Genomic DNA, 19,451 nt, shown 5'->3' on the forward strand with positions numbered 1-19,451 from the left:
GCTAGAAACTTTGGTTTCCTATAGGAAGTAGTGATTTCTGGGAGACTTGTGCTCAGTCTGTAAATCTGTATTTTTTTTTTTTAATTATACTTTAAGTTTTGGGTTACATGCAGTTTTGTTACATAGGTATACACGTGCCATGGTGGTTTGCTGCACCCATCAACCCGTCACCTACATTAGGTATTTCTCCTAATGTTATCCCTCCCCTAAACCCCCACAGGCCCCAGTGTGTGATGTTCCCCTCCCTGTGTCCATGTGTTCTCATTGTTCAACTCCCACTTATTAGTGAGAACATGTGGTGTTTGGTTTTCTGATCTTGTGATAGTTTGCTGAGAATGATGGTTTCCAGCTTCATCCATGTCCCTGCAAAATACATGAACTCATCCTTTTTTGTGGCTGCATAGTATTGCATGGTGTATATGTGCCACATTTTCTTAATCCAGTCTGTCGTTGATAGACATTTGGGTTGGTTCCAAGTTCTTGCTATTGTGAATAGTGCCACAGTAACCACACATGTGCATGTGTCTTTATCATAGAATGATTTATAATCTTTTGGGTATATGCCAGGAATGGAATTGCTGGGTCAAATGGTATTCCTACTTCTAGATCCTTGAGGAATCGCCACACTGTCTTCCACAATGGTTGAACTAATTTACACTCCCATCAACAGTGTAAACACATTCCTGTTTTTCCACAACCTCTCCAGCATCTGTTTCCTGACTTCTTAATGATCGCCATTGTAACTGGCATGAGATGGTATCTCATTGTGGTTTTGATTTGCATTTCTCTAATGACCAGTGATGATGAGCATTTTTTCATGTGTCTGTTGACTGCAAAAATGTCTTCTTTTGAGAAGTGTCTGATCATATCCTTTGCCCGTTTTTTGATGGGGTCATTTGCTTTTTTCTTGTAAATTTGTTTAAGTTCTTTGTAGATTCTGGATATTAGTCCTTTGTCAGATGGATAGATTGTAAAAATTTTCTCCCATTCTGTAGGTTGCCTTTTCACTCTGATGATGTTTCTTTTGTTGTGCAGAAGCTCTTTAGTTTAATTAGATCCTATTTGTCAATTTTGGCTTTTGTTGCCATTGCTTTTGCTGTTTTAGACATGAAGTCGTTGCCCATGCCTATGTCCTGAATGGTATTGCCCAGGTTTTCTTCTAGGATTTTTATGGTCCTCGGTCTTAAATTTAAGTCTTTGATGCACCTTGAGTTGATTTTTATTTTTATTTTTATTTATTTATTTATTTTTGAGACGGAGTCTTGCTCTGTCACCCAGGCTGGAGTGCAGTGGCCGGATCTCAGCTCACTGCAAGCTCTGCCTCCCGGGTTTACGCCATTCTCCTGCCTTAGCCTCCCAAGTAGCTGGGACTACAGGCGCCCGCCACCTCGCCTGGCTAGTTTTTTGTATTTTTTAGTAGAGACGGGGTTTCACCGTGTTAGCCAGGATAGTCTCGATCTCCTGACCTTGTGATCCGCCCGTCTCGGCCTCCCAAAGTCCTGGGATTACAGGCTTGAGCCACCGCGCCCGGCCGAGTTGATTTTTATATAGGGTGTAAGGAAGGGGTCCAGGTTCAGTTTTCTGTATATGGCTAGCCAGTTTTCCCCTACGCCATTTATTAAATGGGGAATCTTTTCCCATTGTTTGTGTGTGTCAGGTTTGTCAAATATCAGATGCTGGTAGATGTGTGGTGTTATTTCTGAGGGCCTCTGTTCTGTTCCATTGATCTGTATATCTGTTTTGGTATCAGTACCATGCTGTTTTGGTTACCATAGCCTTGTAGTAATGTTTGAAATCAGGTACCGTGATGCCTCCAGCTTTGTTCTTCTTGCCCAGGATTATCTTGGCTATGCAGACTCTTTTTTGGTTCCATATGAAGTTTAAAATAGTTTTTTTCCAATTCTGTGAAGAAAGTCAGTGGTAGCTTCATGGGGATAGCATTGAATCTATAAATTACTTTGGGCAGTAAGGCCATTTTCCTGATATTGATTCTTCCTATCCATGAGCGTGGAATGTTTTTCCATTGGTGTCCTCCCTTATTTCCTTGAGCAGTGGTTTGTAAGTCTCCTTGAAGAGGTCCTTCACATCCCTTGAAAGTTGTATTCCTAAGTATTTTATTCTCTTAGTAGCAGTTGTGAATGGGAGTTCACTCATAAATCTGTATATTCTTACAGAAAGGACCATATGAGGTGGTTACATTATTTGCTGGGCCTATTCTCATTTATATGCACAGCATGACCCCAGAAATTAGTTTCTGCAGAGTGCAGACCACTGGGGCCTCCTCAATCCAGCAGTGAAAAAATGATACCACTGTGCTAAGATAAGCACATTTATCCTTATCAAATGCAGGTTGAAGTCTGTAGGACGTGTAGAAATCACCCCATTTCTCCAGTTCCCTGCTGCTTCAAGAGAGTGTTGGACCAGCAGCATTCATATCATCTGGGAGATGGCTGCAAAGACAGTATCTAAGGTTCTATCACTATACCTAATGAATTCGAATCTGTGGTTTAACAAGCTCCATAGCTGATTTGGATTCACAGCTTTGAACAATACCAAAATAGACACATTAGGTGAATATGTTAGGAAGTGCTATCCCCTCAGTGATATTTCTGAGCTTCATGAGTTAAATAGTAGAAAAACAGTTAATGCAAACAATTAGGGAAACATTGTTTTTTAAATATGAAGGGATAAAATTTTCTCTTAAAAACAGTAAGAAAAAAGTGATGTTTAAGAGTTAATTGGATCTAACAAATGAATTCCCTCTGTCAAAAAACTGGTTACTTAATTAGAAGACATTTCACATGACTTGGTTAAAAAGTAAGTTTTGTTCTCTTATTAAATTAATTTACACTTTCTGGGGATTAATGAAGGGAGAAGAAACAATTATAAAATGAGTAAAGTTTAGAATGTCTTCAGTAAACACTGTTAAGTAATTTTTACGTTTTGTCTACAGAAAACCATTCTGTCCAAGACCAGGCACCTATGTTGGAAGGTGAATTGGTTATAAAATATACCTTTGGAAATCTTTGAATAATTGAATACAATTAATGAATGGACATTAACGATAATGCATGTGAACTTCAAAGATGATGATATCCTAAATCTGATCAGGATAATTCTTTTTTTTTTGGCTTCCTAATTGAATCAAATTTTACAACTGATTGAATTTACATGATTACACAAGTAGCTTGGTTATAAAGGCTGTCTGTTTTATATAGACATAAAGAAAATAACTATGCCAAGACTGTCTTAAGCCACGGGTAAGACTAGAAAGTGATTGCAGAGATTTGAATGATTATGTAGAACCAGAAGTTTAAGAATTTGTTAATCAGAAAACAGCATATGAGTTAATATTTTGTGGTTAACCCTTGACTGTTTTGAGCCATATCTGATTTTCTGTCTCCTAGTAAACTTTTAAGAAATGAATTCTGCTTTTATTTTTTTATCTTTATTTTTTACTTTTTTGAGACAGAGTCTCACTCTGTCACCCAGGCTGAAGTACAGTGACAGAATCTTGGTTCACTGCAAACTCCACCTCCCAAGTTCAAGCAATTCTCCTGCTTCAGCTCCTGAGTAACTGGGACAACAGGCATGCACCACCGCACACGGCTAATTTTTGTGTTTTTAGTAGAGACAGGGTTTCACCATGTTGGCCAGGCTGGTCTTGAACTCCTGACCTCAAGTGATCCACCCGCCTCAGCCTCCCAAAGTACTGAGATTACAGGCATGAGCCACTGCGCCTCGCCTGAATTATGTTTTAAAATCAAGACAAGTAAGTGCTGGTGGTTAGTTGAAGATCTGTATTTTTTAAAGTTTCTGTGACTTTGGTTTGACAGTTTTCTTGTGACTTAATATGTATATCAGTTAAACAAGTGCAAGTTAAAATATTGAAAGAACATTTATTGGAAAGGGAATAATTTTTTGTCTTCACATATATACATACATAAAAGTTTCTTTAGCAAGTATCTGGTTCCTTATAGAGGATATCAAAACTCACACTTAGTGAAATGTAAAAGAATTAATTGTGATTTAGAAATTATTCTGTCTAATTTCCAGCATGTTGTATTCCTTTTTTCTTTGAAGATACTGGCATTAAAATACTTAATAAGTTCTGCTACTATTGTTCATTTTTCACTTTGAAGTAGCAGGGTTTTTTGATTTGTTAGTGTGTGCATGTGTTTTTTTTTAAGAGGAAATTTACTACAGTTGGTAGTATTTTAATTTTATATTTGCTATTAGCCTGGAATTTTTTTTATGGCATTAAAAATCTTAGCACAGATATTTGAATACCCTTTTTTACTTTGCTTATAATTCCCAAGGCAAAGATGATAAAAATTATTAGTGTTACATAGTTGGAGTCTGCTTTTTTCTTAACAATACTTCTTTTTTTTTTTTTCTTTTTCTTTTTTTTTTTTTTGAGACGGAGTCTCGCTCTGTCGCCCAGGCTGGAGTGTAGTGGCTGGATCTCAGCTCACTGCAAGCTCCGCCTCCCAGGTTTACGCCATTCTCCTGCCTCAGCCTCCCGAGTAGCTGGGACTACAGGCGCCCGCCACCTCACCCGGCTAATTTTTTGTAGTTTTTAGTAGAGATGGGATTTCACCGTGTTAGCCAGGATGGTCTCGATCTCCTGACCTCGTGATCTGCCCGTCTCGGCCTCCCAAAGTGCCGGGATTACAGGCTTGAGCCACCGTGCCCGGCCTCTTGACAGTATTTCTACCATGTTTAGAATAGATGATTTGCTCATGTTGAATTGCCCTCTTGGCAAATAGGAGATTGCTAATTTTATTCTTTTTTTTCATATGTTGAATATATCAGAAGCCTGGTGGTTTTTTTTGTTTGTTTGTTTTTGTTTTTTAGCAGACTGTATTTTCATTATTAGGAGAGAATAGTAAACTGATCTTTGAAAGTCATACACCAATATAAATAAAAACTTCACCACCCTAAATTTAGCACAGCTCTTTCAGTTTAAATGGAAACAGTGTCAAGATATCTTACCTACCAAGTGAAGGCCTTGTTCCTATTAAGAGATGTGAGTGTGAGAATCCAGGGCCACATAGTGATCCCCACACTCAGCTGGTAAAACCTTTGTGACAGTTATCTCAGGGTGAAGGCAGAATTTTGGAGTATTAAGTGATGGATTCAGTTTTACTTTTTTCCTTTCAGGATTCTAAAGGAATACGTTCTCTATTATCTGTTATAGGTCCTCAGAATGGTTGGAATGACCCTCCAGCTTTGAACAGAGTACCCAAAAAGAAGAAGGTACTAGAAAAAGATGTTCATCCAATGGCCTACAGATGTAATGTTAACCACATAGCCACTTGGAACACACTATACTTCACTGATCCTTTTAAAAGCGAAGCTTACTGAGTGATGTATTTAAAGCGTACTTCAACATGCGCCTTCTCATCCATGGAGGGAAGGAAAGGAAGTAGAAAACAGTATCATCAAAACCTTGTTCTGATGATGGTGATATTAATTAAAGCCCTTTTAGAAGGCAAGATATAAATTCCCAACAGGCCTCTTTCAAAAAATAGGAAATTTCAGTCTTCAGGGTTGCTTTTTGTTTTGGAATTACTTTGGTCTTTGGGTTCTACTAGTAATCATGAATTTGGCAATTAAATGTTGGACTTTTTCTGTCACATATAGTGTGAATGAAATAGCCTCATGGCTGAGCACTGTACAGGTCTCAGTAACTGTTAAGAGCTGTTAAGCACAAATTAGATGCTTCTTTCTGCCCAAGCCATTTTTACTTTTAAAAATATTCCTAGTGACCTCCTTCCCTAAATATACTAATGAGAGGCCATAATATAAAATTAGGAGGCTTTAAATGAGGAAAGAATCCCAATATTTAGGTTAGTATTAATCAGAAACTGAATTTTGTACTTTTAGTGTGATAGAATTGCCAAATAATGTCTACTTAGGTATTACATTCTGATCATATTAAACACATGTGCACATACACGCACATGCATACTTGGCACCTCTGATTCCAGTATTGCTACATACAGTTCTCCAGACCTGATACCCTCTTTCAAAAATGCCATGGTGACTATAATCCCAGCACTTTGGGAGGCTGAGGCAGGCGGATCATGAGGTCAGGAGTTCTAGACCGGCCTGGCCAATATGGTGAGACCCTGTCTCTACTAAAAATACAAAAATTAGCTAGGCGTGGTGGCACACACCTGTAATCCCAGCTACTTGGGAGGCTGAGGCACGAGAATTGCTTGAACCCGGGAGGCAGAGGTTGCAGTGAGCTGAGATTGTGCTATTGCACTCCAGCCTGGGTGACAGAACGAGACTGTCTCAAAAAAAAAAGCCATGGTTTTAGCTCCCCTTTATTGGGGATAAGTATGGGAGGGCAAAGGGAGACAAAGAAGTCCAAGTTTGAGCTCCCTATCTGTCTTAGCCAAATCAGCTCTATTTTTATGTTTTACTTTTACTTTATTCTGCATAAAATTTCATTAGAAAAAAGCATTCTACTACTATTAAAAAATTTGTTTAGCCATGGTATAACCTCACTCCCTTATTTTAAGCTGAAGAAATATTGCTATCGTTTTTATTCTTACTCCTGGTGTCTTTTATTTCATCTTTTAACAGATGCCTGAAAACTTCATGCCTCCTGTTCCCATCACATCACCAATCATGAACCCATTGGGTGACCCCCAGTCACAGATGCTGCAGCAACAACCTTCAGCTCCAATACCACTGTCAAGCCAGTCTTCATTCCCACAGCCACATCTTTCAGGTGGCCAGCCCTTCCATGGCATACAGCAACCTCTTGGTCAAACAGGCATGCCACCATCTTTCTCAAAGCCCAATATTGAAGGTGCCCCAGGGGCTCCTATCGGAAATACCTTCCAGGTAACAGTAAATTTGTAGAAGTGGAATGGGAAGATGGCTGTGTTTCAGTATATTTTCTTTAATGTGCTAACTTTTATGATTACATGATTATTATTAAACATCTAGACAACCTAAACAAAAAATAGTAACTTTTTTTTTAAGATTGATCATGTATGTATATTATTTTTCAATTACATGGCCACATAAAAGAAGGTTATACATTTGAGAGTATTTACTATAACTTGGCTAGGTCAGTAGCCATAATTTAAAATCAGATGCATCATCTCTGCATCTGAGGTTGCTAAGCAAAAGCTGTTTCCAAAGGTTTTTCTCTTCAAAATAGAAAATAAAAATGTAGTGAGTTATATATTTTTATGTGTATGTATAAAAGCTAATAATACAGCCTTATCTTCAGATACAGAAAAACATTTTTTACTTGCTTTTCACAACACAAACAGCCAGTTGGCAAAGTCCTGAATGTTGAAAAATTTAACACATTTCTACATAACACACTTAGACATACAGAGTTAAGTGTTTTGATCTATTCATGAGAAATAAAGAGCTTAGATCAAAATTCAATATAAGAAGATGAAACAAACTCCTGCCCAAGTAAAAAAAACTAGTTCTACTGTTTGATTCTGTCTTTGATTCATTGAAGTCAAATTTGTAAAGATTGTATCTCTTGTCACAAGAGTATACTTTACTGTTAAGAGATAATATGCCTGAAGCCCGGCACAGTGGCTCACACCTGTTATCCCAGCACTTTGGAAGGCCGAGGCGGGCGGATCATCTGAGGTCAGGAGTTCGAGACCAGCCTGGCCAGCATGGTGAAACCCTGTCTCTACTAAAAATACAAAAATTAGCTGGGTGTGGTGGCATGCGCCTGTAGTCCCAGCTACGCGGAAAGCTGAGACAAGAGAATTGCTTGAACTCAGCAGACAGAGGTTGCGGTGAGCTGAGATCGCGCCACTGTACTCTAGCCTGGACGACAGAGCGAGACTCCATCTCAACAAAAAAAAGAGAGAGATAATATGCCTAAGGAATTTTTAAATGTTAAGAGTTGCATTTTAAAAACATTTTGACAAAGATGAGAAGAAGTGGTTCTTTCTGGAAAAATAAAAATTACAGAGTTTTATTAAAAAAATTAAAAAGATTATAAGCCTGTTATTTTGGGAAGCTACTCAGCCTCTTATATTTGTTTAGACTTGGGTTCTCATGCTGTACTCGCCTAGACCTGAACCTTAGTTACCATCAAAAGAGAAAGATACATAGTGTTCAGCCAGGCTATATACCCAGCTGCTTGCCTACTTGGATGTCTTGGAGGCACTTCAACCTCAGCATGTCCAAAACCTAATTCATACTCTTCCTCCCAAACTTAGTCATCTTGCCTTGTTTCCTGTTATCAGTGAGTGGCACCATAACCTTTTTTGTGGAATCCAGGCAAAAACCTGGGGATCATCTTTATACACTTTTCCCTTTAACCTCTATTTTAAATCTGTCTCCCCAAATCTTGTCGATATCACTCCAAAATATTTTTTGAATCCTTTCTTCTCCGCATTTTTACTCTAGTCCATGCTATCTTCATCTCTAATCTTCGTCAGTACAGGAACCTCCTAATTGGTCTGCTGATATCTACTTTGATCCATCTCTAATTTGGCCTTTTTTCGTCTTTGCCTAAAACATTACAGCTTCCCATCGTTCTCAGGATAAGGACCGAAATATTCAACATTGTCTGGAAGGCCTCAGCTCATACTCGTTCTCTCTGCTCCAGCTATACTGGCCTTTTAACTCCCTTTTACTGTGATCCTTCCTTTGTACATGTTATTCCTTTCATCTGGAATACTCTTTTTTCCTACTTAACTGTTCAACTCCATTTTGTCCTTCCAGTAAAATTTCCTGAAGAGAGCCTTCCCTTCCCTCAGTCAAATCTCAGTTATAGCATCTTTTGTTTCCAGCAAGTGTTAACGTACTACAGTTGCTATTTTACATATATTGATGATGTTTTTAAACTGTGCCTCTTCCATTAGCCCATAAACTCCCTGAGAACTGAGATCATTTCTGTATTGGCTCACCAGTAGTACATAGCCAGTGCCTAGTACATAGTTGCCTAATGTTTTTTGAATGAGTGAAAGAATGAACTAATAAAACTTAACCATTTCTTCTTTGTTCTTTCATCTGTACACTCAGCAGCATCGGGATGTCTTCTCTCTTAATCTTTGGCTTCATCTTACAGTTTTGATCACAGCCCAGTTAACAACCTCTAAGAGTAAAACAAAGAATAGAAGAATGCCAGCATACATGAAAATGAGCCAACAAGCAGAGCAAGCAGCCATTCTAACCAGCCAAGTGTGTTTTTCAGTGCCTTGTTTTTATTCTCTGCTGGCACGTACTTATTTCCCATCAGTTATAAACAATATTGACCAACATATGTTACCTAATTAATCAACTACTTTGTATCCAGTCCTGTATATGAAAATCCAAACTGTAGGAAGAGTGCCTACACTTTGTACTAGATATCTGGTTTTTATTTTTACTTATCCTACGTGATTCCACACATTAAATTTTAATTTGATTTTGAATAGGTCTATCTTCAAGGTTGTCAGTTTCTGTTTATCATATAGATTCAAGATTGTGTATATAAGGTAGCTTCTGGTCATCTCTGATCTGTTTTTGTTGTGTTTCTTCCAGCATGTGCAGTCTTTGCCAACAAAAAAAATTACCAAGAAACCTATTCCAGATGAGCACCTCATTCTAAAGACCACATTTGAGGATCTTATTCAGCGCTGCCTTTCTTCAGCAACAGACCCTGTATGTATTTTTTTTTAAATCATATTTTGCTTAATTAGAAGAATCCTTGGCCAGGCGTGGTGGCTCACTCCTGTAATCCCAGCACTTTGGGAGGCCAAGGTAGGTGGATCATTTGAAGCCAGGAGTTCAAGACCATCCTGGCCAACATAGCGAAACCCCATCTCTACTAAAAATACAAAAAATTAGCTGGGTGTGGTGGAATGCAGCTGTAGTCCCAGCTACTCAAGAGGCTAAGGCAGGAGAATCACTTGAACCCAGAAGGCAGAGGTTGCAGTGAGCCGAGACTGCACCACTGCACTCCAGCCTGCGTGACAGCGAGAGACTCCATCTCAAAATAAATAAATAAAATAGAAGAATCCTTTATGGAGTTCTTCTATAATTATTGCTTGAAGTCCTACAAGGTATATTTCTAAAAAGTTTGCACAAAAGTAATAAAGCTAGCACTTACATAGTTTGCATTACATATAGAAATATATTTAATTGCTTTTTATATATAAATGTACTTAATCTTCACAATAACTTAATGGCAGATAGATTTGTCATTTTTATTTTACAGACAAGAGAATTAAGGCAAAGAGCAGTTAAGTAACACTTAAGGTCAGAGCCAGCATTCAAACCCAGACATTCTGGCTCTAGAATTCATGCTCTCAACCACCGAGCTTTACTGCCTCTCATCAACAAAATGGTATTTGGCACATAAATAGAACATAATGGTGCTATGCAAGAAACTCAGATTTGGGATTTCTTTTTGAACTTATATTGAAATTATTAAAAGTAGATAGATCATCTTCTAAAGCTTTGCAGAGATGTTAACGATAGTTCAAAGTTTTAGATATCGGAGGCATATTTACATTTAAAGCAACTGATTTTACTTAGTTTACTTAGGATACCCCTGTATTGCAACAACAAACATTCCACAAAGCCAGTCTTAAGTGAAATTTCATTTTCTGTTAGCACACATTGAATGTTTTCAATCATTGGCTTCTTGTCTGCATGAAAAAACAACTTCTGGGTTTTATTTTTCATCAGACATTGAGTATTAATATGTGCAGCCTTCTGCTGGTCAGTGGCTTTGTGGAAAGCCATTCTCTGTACTGGAAGTATCAGGAAAGCTTCGTGCCTGACATTCTGGGAGTGATGGGAAGACCAAGGTGGAAACGAGAGCAGACGAAGCTGATAACCAGATACATGCTAGCCCTTATGCACACTTCTAAATAGACAGGCCATGATTTACCTTTCTCTCGGTCATCATTCTGTATTCCTCCTGGATACCAAGGAGCTCTGGGTAATAGAGAAGCATAAAAGACAACGTGTTCCTATAATTCCTATAATTAGTTGGGGAAGAAGTTCTAATATTCTGCCTGCCTGGCTGCCCTTGCCTCCTTGGGGTGGTGCTCCTGTTTGTAGCTAGATAAGGTTAACTTTATTTTTTTTCTTTTTTTTTTTTTTTTTTTTTTCTGAGATGGAGTTTCACTCTTGTTGCCCAGGCTGGAGTGCAGTGGTGTGATCTCAGCTCACCGCAACCTCTGCCTCCCAGGTTCAAGCGATCCTCCTGCCTCAGCCTCCCTAGTAGCTGGGATTACAGGCATGTGCCACCACGCCCAGCTAATTTTGTATTTTTAGTAGAGACGGGGTTTCTCCATGTTGGTCAGGCTGGTCTCAAACTCCCGACCTCAGGTGATCCACCCACTTCAGCCTCTCAAAATGCTGAGATTACGGGCATAAGCCATCACGCCTGGCCATGTTAACTTTGAGCAAGGATTATAAGGTTTCCTTTCCACAAAAGTTCATTTTAATCAATAGTTGGAATGGTTTTTATAGCATGGATTTATCTTATTTTCACTTTATGTCTAAACAGCACAAAGTAATTTTGCCACACAACTTGATGTGTAGCATCCTTGATGGCCTGTCTCTTCCTCTCTCTTCTCCAAGCACACTGACATTCCTTCCTTGAACACACCAAGAGTGCTTCAGCATCAGGGACTTTATACTTGCCGCTCCTTCTGCCTGGAACTCTTCCTCCACATATCTGCATTGTTTGTTTCCTCCCAAGTTCAAGGCCTCTGCTCAAATGTCCCATTAGCCATCAGGCCTTTCTTTATTACCCCCAACTCCCAACATGTGTAGCCCCCTTCCTGTATTAACTTTTCTTCACAGCAGTTATCACCATCTGACATGCAATATATTGTTCATTTAGTGTCTTTTCTCACCCAGTGGGATATGAGCTGCATGACATACAAGACTTTGTCCCTGGTACAGCACATAGTAAGCAGTCAATAAATATTGAACTAACATGAGGCTGTGGTATAATGTAGAACATTAAGTTAATCATGTAATTTTAAAACTGTTAGTTTTAGTTTTAGAGTAGTTTCTTTGACTATACTTTACAGTACTATGGTAGGGAGAAAAAAAGCTTTTTAATTTAATCATGTGTTTTACTACTTCCCTCAGTAATCTTAAGCTGCCAAAAGATAGTTTTCTTTTTTTCTTGGTGCTTTAAAGGCTTAGAAAAAGGCAGGATTAAACAAATGTAACTAAGTGTTTAAATAGTATTTTTGAAAGGTTAAAACAAGATTCCACAGTTCACCTATATGTTTGCCTTCTACCACCTAACTGTACTTAGACCTTCTTTTCTGTGATACACTGACCCACTGCTGCCTCCTGTTGCTTGTGAATATAGTGCAAGCAAACATGCATATATACCTTATCAAGTGAGTTTGCAGTGCATATGAAATCCAATCAGTACTCTTTCATGCACTGGAAGGAAGTCTCATCCTTTCCTCATCCCAGTCCCCTCCACCCTCTGCTCTCCACCCTCCACCCTTGATAGATGATTGATCTCTGTTCTAATAACCTGTTCAAGTTTCTTTTTTTCTTTTTTTTTTTCTTTTTTTTTTTTGAGACAGAGTCTTGCACTGTTGACTGGGCTGGAATGCAGTGGCAAGATCTCGGCTCACTGCAACCTCCACCTCCCAGGTTCAAGCAATTCTCCTGCCTCAGCCTTCCAAGTAGCTGGGATTAAAGGTGCCCACCATTACGCCCAGCTAATTTTTTGTATTTTTAGTAGAGACAGGATTTCACCATGTTGGCCAGACTGGTCTCAAACTCCTGACCTCATGATTTGCCTGCCTCAATCTCCCAAAGTGCTGGGATTACAGGCATGCGCCACTGCGCCTGGCCGTAATCTGTTCAAGTTTCTTAGTTGTAGTTGCCTCCATTTCTTTATAAAATGAAGCCATTCAACATTTTAAGTATAAGGTTTAGTGCAATGAGATAGGGCAAGTTCTTAGGTTAAAAGTTAATGTTCAAATATAACATTTGTTTTTTCTTTCCTGCAGCAAACCAGGAGGAAGCTAGATGATGCCAGCAAACGTTTGGAGTTTCTGTATGATAAACTTAGGGAACAGACAGTAAGTTTTGGAGGAAAAGTATTTATGATAATCATTTATTCCTAGTTGCTAGTAAAACAGTTGTCTCATCAGCACTCGCATTTAGTATGCATGGGGGCAGAATTGTCATGACAGTTAGAGAATGGGCATGGCTGTGTTAGAATCATAAATTCCACTCACTGGGGTTAAGAGGATATGGCTGTGTGTGTATGTGTGTGTGTGTGTGTATGTATATGTGTGTATGTTTATGTGTGTGTGGTGAGAGAGAAATTTTAACCCTCTCATAACAAGAGTATAAATACAAACTGGCCTGTGTTGGCCATAAGGTAACTGACCTTCTGCTGTTCCTTTTATATGGCCCAGTTACAAGAAATCAAAGAGTAGGCAGGTACTCTGTTTTCCAGGGACTGAATCTATCATCTTTCTCAGAGTCTGAGACTCTTGATCCTTTTCTTTTAGGATAGCCATTATACAAAAACAAAGCCAAATGTAGCCACAAGATGAATAAGGTAATGTGCTGTAACTATCAAGATAGCCAGGGCCGGGCGCGGTGGCTCAAGCCTGTAATCCCAGCACTTTGGGAGGCCGAGACGGGCGGATCATGAGGTCAGGAGATCGAGACCATCCTGGCTAACACTGTGAAACCCCGTCGCTACTAAAAAATACAAAAAAAACTAGCCGGGCGAGTACAAAAAAAACTAGCCGGGCGAGGTGGTGGGCGCCTGTAGTCCCAGCTACTCGGGAGGCTGAGGCAGGAGAATGGCATGAACCCGGGAGGCAGAGCTTGCAGTGAGCTGAGATCCAGCCACTGCACTCCAGCCCCGGCGACAGAGTGAGACTCCATCTCCAAAAAAAAAAAAAAAAAAAAAAAAAAAAAGCCAGGAGTAAGAAGTAAATTCACTATGTTTGTCCTCTTGTCCCCACCTCACCATTCCTTTCTAAAATTGTCTTGTTTTTTATTAATGAAAGCACTAGGAAAGGAGAGGAAAAAAAGAAGTGGGACTTTCTTTTTATTTTTTCCATTTCAGCATTCCTCTACCCCATTCCCCACACACAGTTCCATCAGATGAAAATAACCATTTCTCTCATGAGAACCAAACTAAAGAAAGTTGATATAACAGTGGAAGTAGTAGTGTGGTCCTTGATCCAAAATAAAGTCTTCTCACTGGACACAGTGGGATATGCCTTTAATCCCAGCTACTCAGGAGGCTGATGCGGGAGGATCACTGGACCCCAGGAGTTTGCTACCAGCTTGGGCAACATAGCAAGACCCCATTTCCAAAAAAAAGATACAATTAGCATATACATCTAGATGAGTGTATATTAAAACTTTTTAAAAAAATGAGATGAAAACAGGCCAGGCACGGTGGCTCACACCTGTAATCCCAGCACTTTGGGAGGCTGAGGTGGGCAGATCACCTGAGGTCAGGAGTTTGAGACCAGCCTAGCCAACATGGCGAAACCCTGTCTCTACTAAAAATACAAAAATTAGCTGTGCATGGTGGCACATGGCTGTAGTCCCAGCTACTCTGGAGGCTGAGGCAGGAGAATCACTTGAACCCAGGGGGCGGAGGTTGCAGTGAGTCGAGATCGCACCGCTGCACTCCAGCCTGGGTGACAGAGTGAGACTCCATCTCAAAAAAAAAAAAAATCAAAATAAAGTCTTCTGTAAAGTATGGACACCTGTGCCAAGTAATGACATCGTAAAAAACTACAGGTTTTATAGTTTCAAGAGATGACAGGATTATAAAAAGCTGTTAAGAATTAGTAAATTTGGGCTTGCCCTTTGAGATATTATGATTAAGAATCTTTAATCTCCTTTTTGTGCATAGGAGAATTTTTTAAAGGTCTGAGGCTCTCTCTCTCTCTCTTTTTTTTTTTTTTTGAGACAAAGTCTGGCTCTGTCGCGCAGGCTGGAGTGCAGTGGCGCGATCTCGGCTCACTGCAATCTCCACCTCCCGGGTTCACATCATTCTCCTGCCTCAGCCTCCCGAGTAGCTGGGACTACAGGCGCCGCCATCACGCCCAGCTAATTTTTTGTATTTTTAGTAGAAACGGGGTTTCACAGTGTTCGCCAGGATGGTCTCGATCTCCTGACCTTGTGATCCACCCACCTTGGCCTCCCAAAGTGCTGGGATTACAGGCATGAGCCACCGCGCCTGGCCTGAGGCTCTCTTAAGTGGAGAGAGACATTAGCATTTCAGTTTGGAGAGGAAATCGGGCTGCTTTTCTATAATAAAATACCCGGCTTATATATGTATAATTCATTAATAACTTCTTTATGTAAATCATTTTGTTGTGGTTCTACTTGACAACTGTTGCTTGGTTCAAGAAACTTTCTAGAAATGCTAAATGGTTTATACATTTTTATAATGTTTGTTTCAAGTTCCACTTAAATATCTGGGTGTAATGTTTGTGGAGGTTCTCATGGGAAATTCTCCCTTAATTTAATTCTTTCTCTTGGTTCTACTTTTGTTTCAGCTTTCACCAACAATCACCAGTGGTTTACACAGCATTGCACGGAGCATTGAAACTCGAAACTACTCAGAAGGATTGACTATGCATACCCACATAGTTAGCACCAGCAACTTCAGTGAGACCTCTGCTTTCATGCCAGTTCTCAAAGTTGTTCTCACCCAGGCCAATAAGCTGGGTGTCTAAAAGGACAGGTTCTCTTCCACTCAATATTGCCATTTTTCCAAAGAAACATGTTAAAAAACAAATTTTAAGACATGGACCAGTCGCCGTTAGCATGTTTGCATAGCAACCAGTCAAGAGCATTTACACTATTTCTGCCGATATACTCACCTTAGAACTGTTCAGAACCCTGGTGCTTTATTTTTTGTTTTAATCTTTTGTTGCCAGTGATGATTTTCCTATTCTGAAACAGTGTATTTCCTGGATTACACATAGTATGGTTTCCTAAAGTATTCTGATAAATGTGTTTTCTAAAACCTCAATATACTTTTTAGAAAAGGAGCATCTGGTTATGCATAAAGCAGAGCTAAAACTAAATTTCTTTCATGTCCTCCCTACTTCCTCCATGTCAATCAGATTAAAGTGTGTAATCCTATTTTATGTGTGTATAGTCTTTTTTGAAAGAGCTGCTTACAATTTAGTTTATTTTTGTGTCTTAAGATTCACTCTGTTCCTGAGTAAATAACTACATCTACAAACTGCTGCATGGGTTTTAGCAGATATTAATAAAAATGGGATCACTGGCTTTAAATATATATGAAAAGACTGGACATTTTTATTCTGTAGAATGCATTGAGCTTTTTTCTATTTCTAAATGTTTCAATATTCTATTTGAGTTTTAAGACTAAATTGTGTCCATTTTATAGCTGGAAATTTTTTCACCTATTTTTTTAAATTACCTATAGCTGTGCCAGGCGTGGTGGCTCACACTTGTAATCCCAGCACTTTGAGAGACCGAAGCAGATGGATCACCTGAGGTCGGGAGTTCGAGACCAGCCTGAACAACATGGAGAAACCCCGTCTCTACTAAAAGTACAAAATTAGCTGGGCATGGTGGCGCATGCTTGTAATCCCAGCTACTTGGGTGGCTGAGGCAGGAGAATCGCTTGGACCCAGGAGGCGGAGGTTGCAGTGAGCCAAGATCGCGCCATTGCACTCCAGCCTGGGCAACAAGAACAAAACTCTCAAAAAAAAAACAAAAAAATCACCTATAGCTTTGAGGTTTAAGTTCAGAAAGAAAGCTTTAATTTCAGTCAGCCTCCTAAATCAAAGCCACACATTTTGCACCCAGTTTTTCTGTCAAGTGATTTTGTTATCATTTGTCTTAAGAACAGTGTGGTAAGGCTAGGCGCGGTGGCTCATGCCTGTAATCCCAGCACTTTGGGAGCCCAAGGCAGGTGGATCACCTGAGGTCAGGAGTTCGAGACCAGCCTAATCAACATGGAGGAACCCCGTCTCTACTAAAAATACAAAATTAGCCTGCCAGACGTGGTGGTGCATGCCCGTAATCCCAGCTACTCGGGAGGCTGAGGCAGGAGAATCGCTTGAACCCAAGAGGCCGAGGTTGCAGTGAACCGAGGATGTGCCACTGCACTCCAGCCTGGGCAACAGCCTCCATCTCAAATAAATAAATAAATAAAAGAACAGTGTGGTAAACAAAAAAAAAAATGGTCCTTGTAGAACCTGGAGAAGAGTTAAATAATTTTCGGCCGGGCGCGGTGGCTCAAGCCTGTAATCCCAGCACTTTGGGAGGCCAAGACGGGCGGATCACGAGGTCAGGAGATCGAGACCATCCTGGCTAACACGGTGAAACCCCGTCTCTACTAAAAAATACAAAAAACTAGCCGGGCGAGGTGGCGGGCGCCTGTAGTCCCAGCTACTCGGGAGGCTGAGGCAGGAGAATGGCGTAAACCTGGGAGGCGGAGCTTGCAGTGAGCTGAGATCCGGCCACTGCACTCCAGCCTGGGTGACAGAGCAAGACTCCGTCTCAAAAAAAAAAAAAAAAAAAAAAAAAAAAAAAATAATTTTCATAGTTTATGCAATATTCCTTAAGAGGTTTAAAAAACGAGAAAATAAACACGGTGGAGTAAGTTATGTCAATTTTCTTCAGCCTGAGTGAAATAGTTTGCAAGAACCTCTAGATTCTGTTTGCCAAGATTCCCTACTCAATAAATGCTGCATTTTAAAAAATTACCCAGGCTGGGTGCAGTGGCTCACACCTGTAATCCAGCACTTTGGGAGAAGAGGCAGGAGGATCACTTGAACCCAGGAGTTCAAGACTAGCCTGGGCTACATAGTGAGACCATGTCTCTACTAAAAATAAAAAAAATTAGCCCGATATGGTGGCACATGCCTGTGGTCCCAGCTACTTGGGAGGCTAAGGCAGGAGGATCCCTTGAGCCCCAGAGGTCAAGGTTGCAGTGAGCTGTGATTGTGTCACTTCACTCCAGCCTGGGTGACAGAGACCCTGTCTCAAAAAAGAAAAACTCAATTTTATAGCTCAGAATAGTTTTGTGACTTAAAAAGAGTACCTCGATAGCATGTACATATGTTAGTCTCAAGAATGGACTATTTAGACTTGTAAATGGATGTACTGTCACATAGCTCGCTGGTTTTCTATGCACTTGATAGTGTGAGTCACACGCCTGTAATCCCAGCACTTTGGGAGGCCGAGGCGGGTGGATCTTGAGGTCAGGAGTTCAAGACCGGCCTGGCCAAGATGGTGAAACCCCGTCTCTACTAAAAATACAAAAAAAAATTAGCCAGGCTTGGTGGCAGGCGCTTGTAATCCCAGCTACTTGGGAGACTGAGGCAGAGAATTGCTTGAACCTGGGAGGCGGAGGTTGCAGTGAGCCAAGATCGCGCCACTGCACTCCAGCCTGGGTGACAGAGTGAGACTCCGTCTCAAATAAATAATAAATAAAAATAAAAAGATAGTGTGAGTCACTTCCCCTACTCATTGAAGTGACGTGACCCTCTGGATTTGACCCTGAACAGTAGTATCAGCCCAAGACTCCGTCTGCAGAGTGGGCTGGCTTCAAGTATTTTTTTTAATCACTCTTATAGTTAGAATTTGTTTAGCGGTTGCACGTTTATCTTGACATGACAATGGCATGTTTGGCATCATTCTACCAAAAAGAAACTATTTTCCAAAAGATGAGAAACAAGAGTAGGTGGCAGTGGAACCCTGGCCAACCTGAAGATTTATTTAAGAGTATGAGTATTTATATAGGCCGGGTGCAGTGGCTCACGCCTGTAATCCCAGCACTTTGGGAGGCCGAGGCGGGCGGATACGAGGTCAGGAGATGGAGACCATCCTGGCTAACACGGTGAAACCCCGTCTCTACTAAAAATACAAAAAATTAGCCGGGCGTGGTGGCGGGCGCCTGTAGTCCCAGCTACTCTGGAGGCTGAGGCAGGAGAATGGCGTGAACCCAGGAGGCAGAGCTTGCGTGAGTCGAGATCGTGCCACTGCACTGCAGTCTGGGCGACAGTGCGAGACTCCATCTCAAAAATTAAAAAAAAAAGTATTAGTGTATAAAAGTACTTGCCTCTGGTAGCAGAGCACCTGCTCTCTCCTTTTTCATTACATTGTGATTTTTTTTTCCACTTGCAGCCGTTTCTGTATGTGGCTTATAATCTTGGAAAAGTTTCATGTAAATGAATGGAGGTGGGATGAGCCAAACTCTGAAGTATGAAGATAATAGGCAATTAGAGAAAGAAAGTAGTTTTTCTTCAGAAAAGACAACTTTCAAGAAGTTTTCTTTTTTAAAAAAGGGAAAAAAAATGTCAACTTGATTTTGTAAATAATTCTATTTTTAATGTTTTCAATGTGGATGACATTACAGTATATGCCTGCACAATTCAGGAACCTCTGTTTAAGGCTATTCTTTTTTTTTTTTTTTTTTTTTTTTTTTTTTTTTTTTTTTCTGAGAC

The 19,451-nt window shown here is 40.1% G+C and overlaps 1 protein-coding gene across 18 annotated transcripts in view; it reads left to right on the top strand.

Moving 5' to 3' along the window:
- SEC31A (SEC31 homolog A, COPII coat complex component) overlaps window positions 1-16,110 on the top strand; it is a 76,053-nt gene extending 59,943 nt beyond the window's left edge. For 9 of the 18 annotated variants that reach the window (XM_010358932.2, XM_010358931.2, XM_030916135.1 and 6 more), the window contains 6 exons: window positions 2,954-2,992; window positions 5,201-5,259; window positions 6,598-6,861; window positions 9,529-9,648; window positions 12,987-13,058; window positions 15,519-16,110. In XM_010358932.2, the coding sequence (XP_010357234.2) occupies window positions 2,954-2,992; window positions 5,201-5,259; window positions 6,598-6,861; window positions 9,529-9,648; window positions 12,987-13,058; window positions 15,519-15,698 (734 nt within the window). In that variant the 3' untranslated portion in view covers window positions 15,699-16,110. The remainder of the gene's footprint in view (window positions 1-2,953; window positions 2,993-5,200; window positions 5,260-6,597; window positions 6,862-9,528; window positions 9,649-12,986; window positions 13,059-15,518) is intronic. The other 9 variants (XM_010358937.2, XM_010358941.2, XM_010358939.2 and 6 more) reach the window with 2 other exon arrangements.
- The last annotated feature ends 3,341 nt before the right edge of the window (window positions 16,111-19,451 follow it).

Source organism: Rhinopithecus roxellana, chromosome 2 (genome assembly GCF_007565055.1).
Source record: "Rhinopithecus roxellana isolate Shanxi Qingling chromosome 2, ASM756505v1, whole genome shotgun sequence".
NCBI classification, from domain to species: domain Eukaryota; kingdom Metazoa; phylum Chordata; class Mammalia; order Primates; family Cercopithecidae; genus Rhinopithecus; species Rhinopithecus roxellana.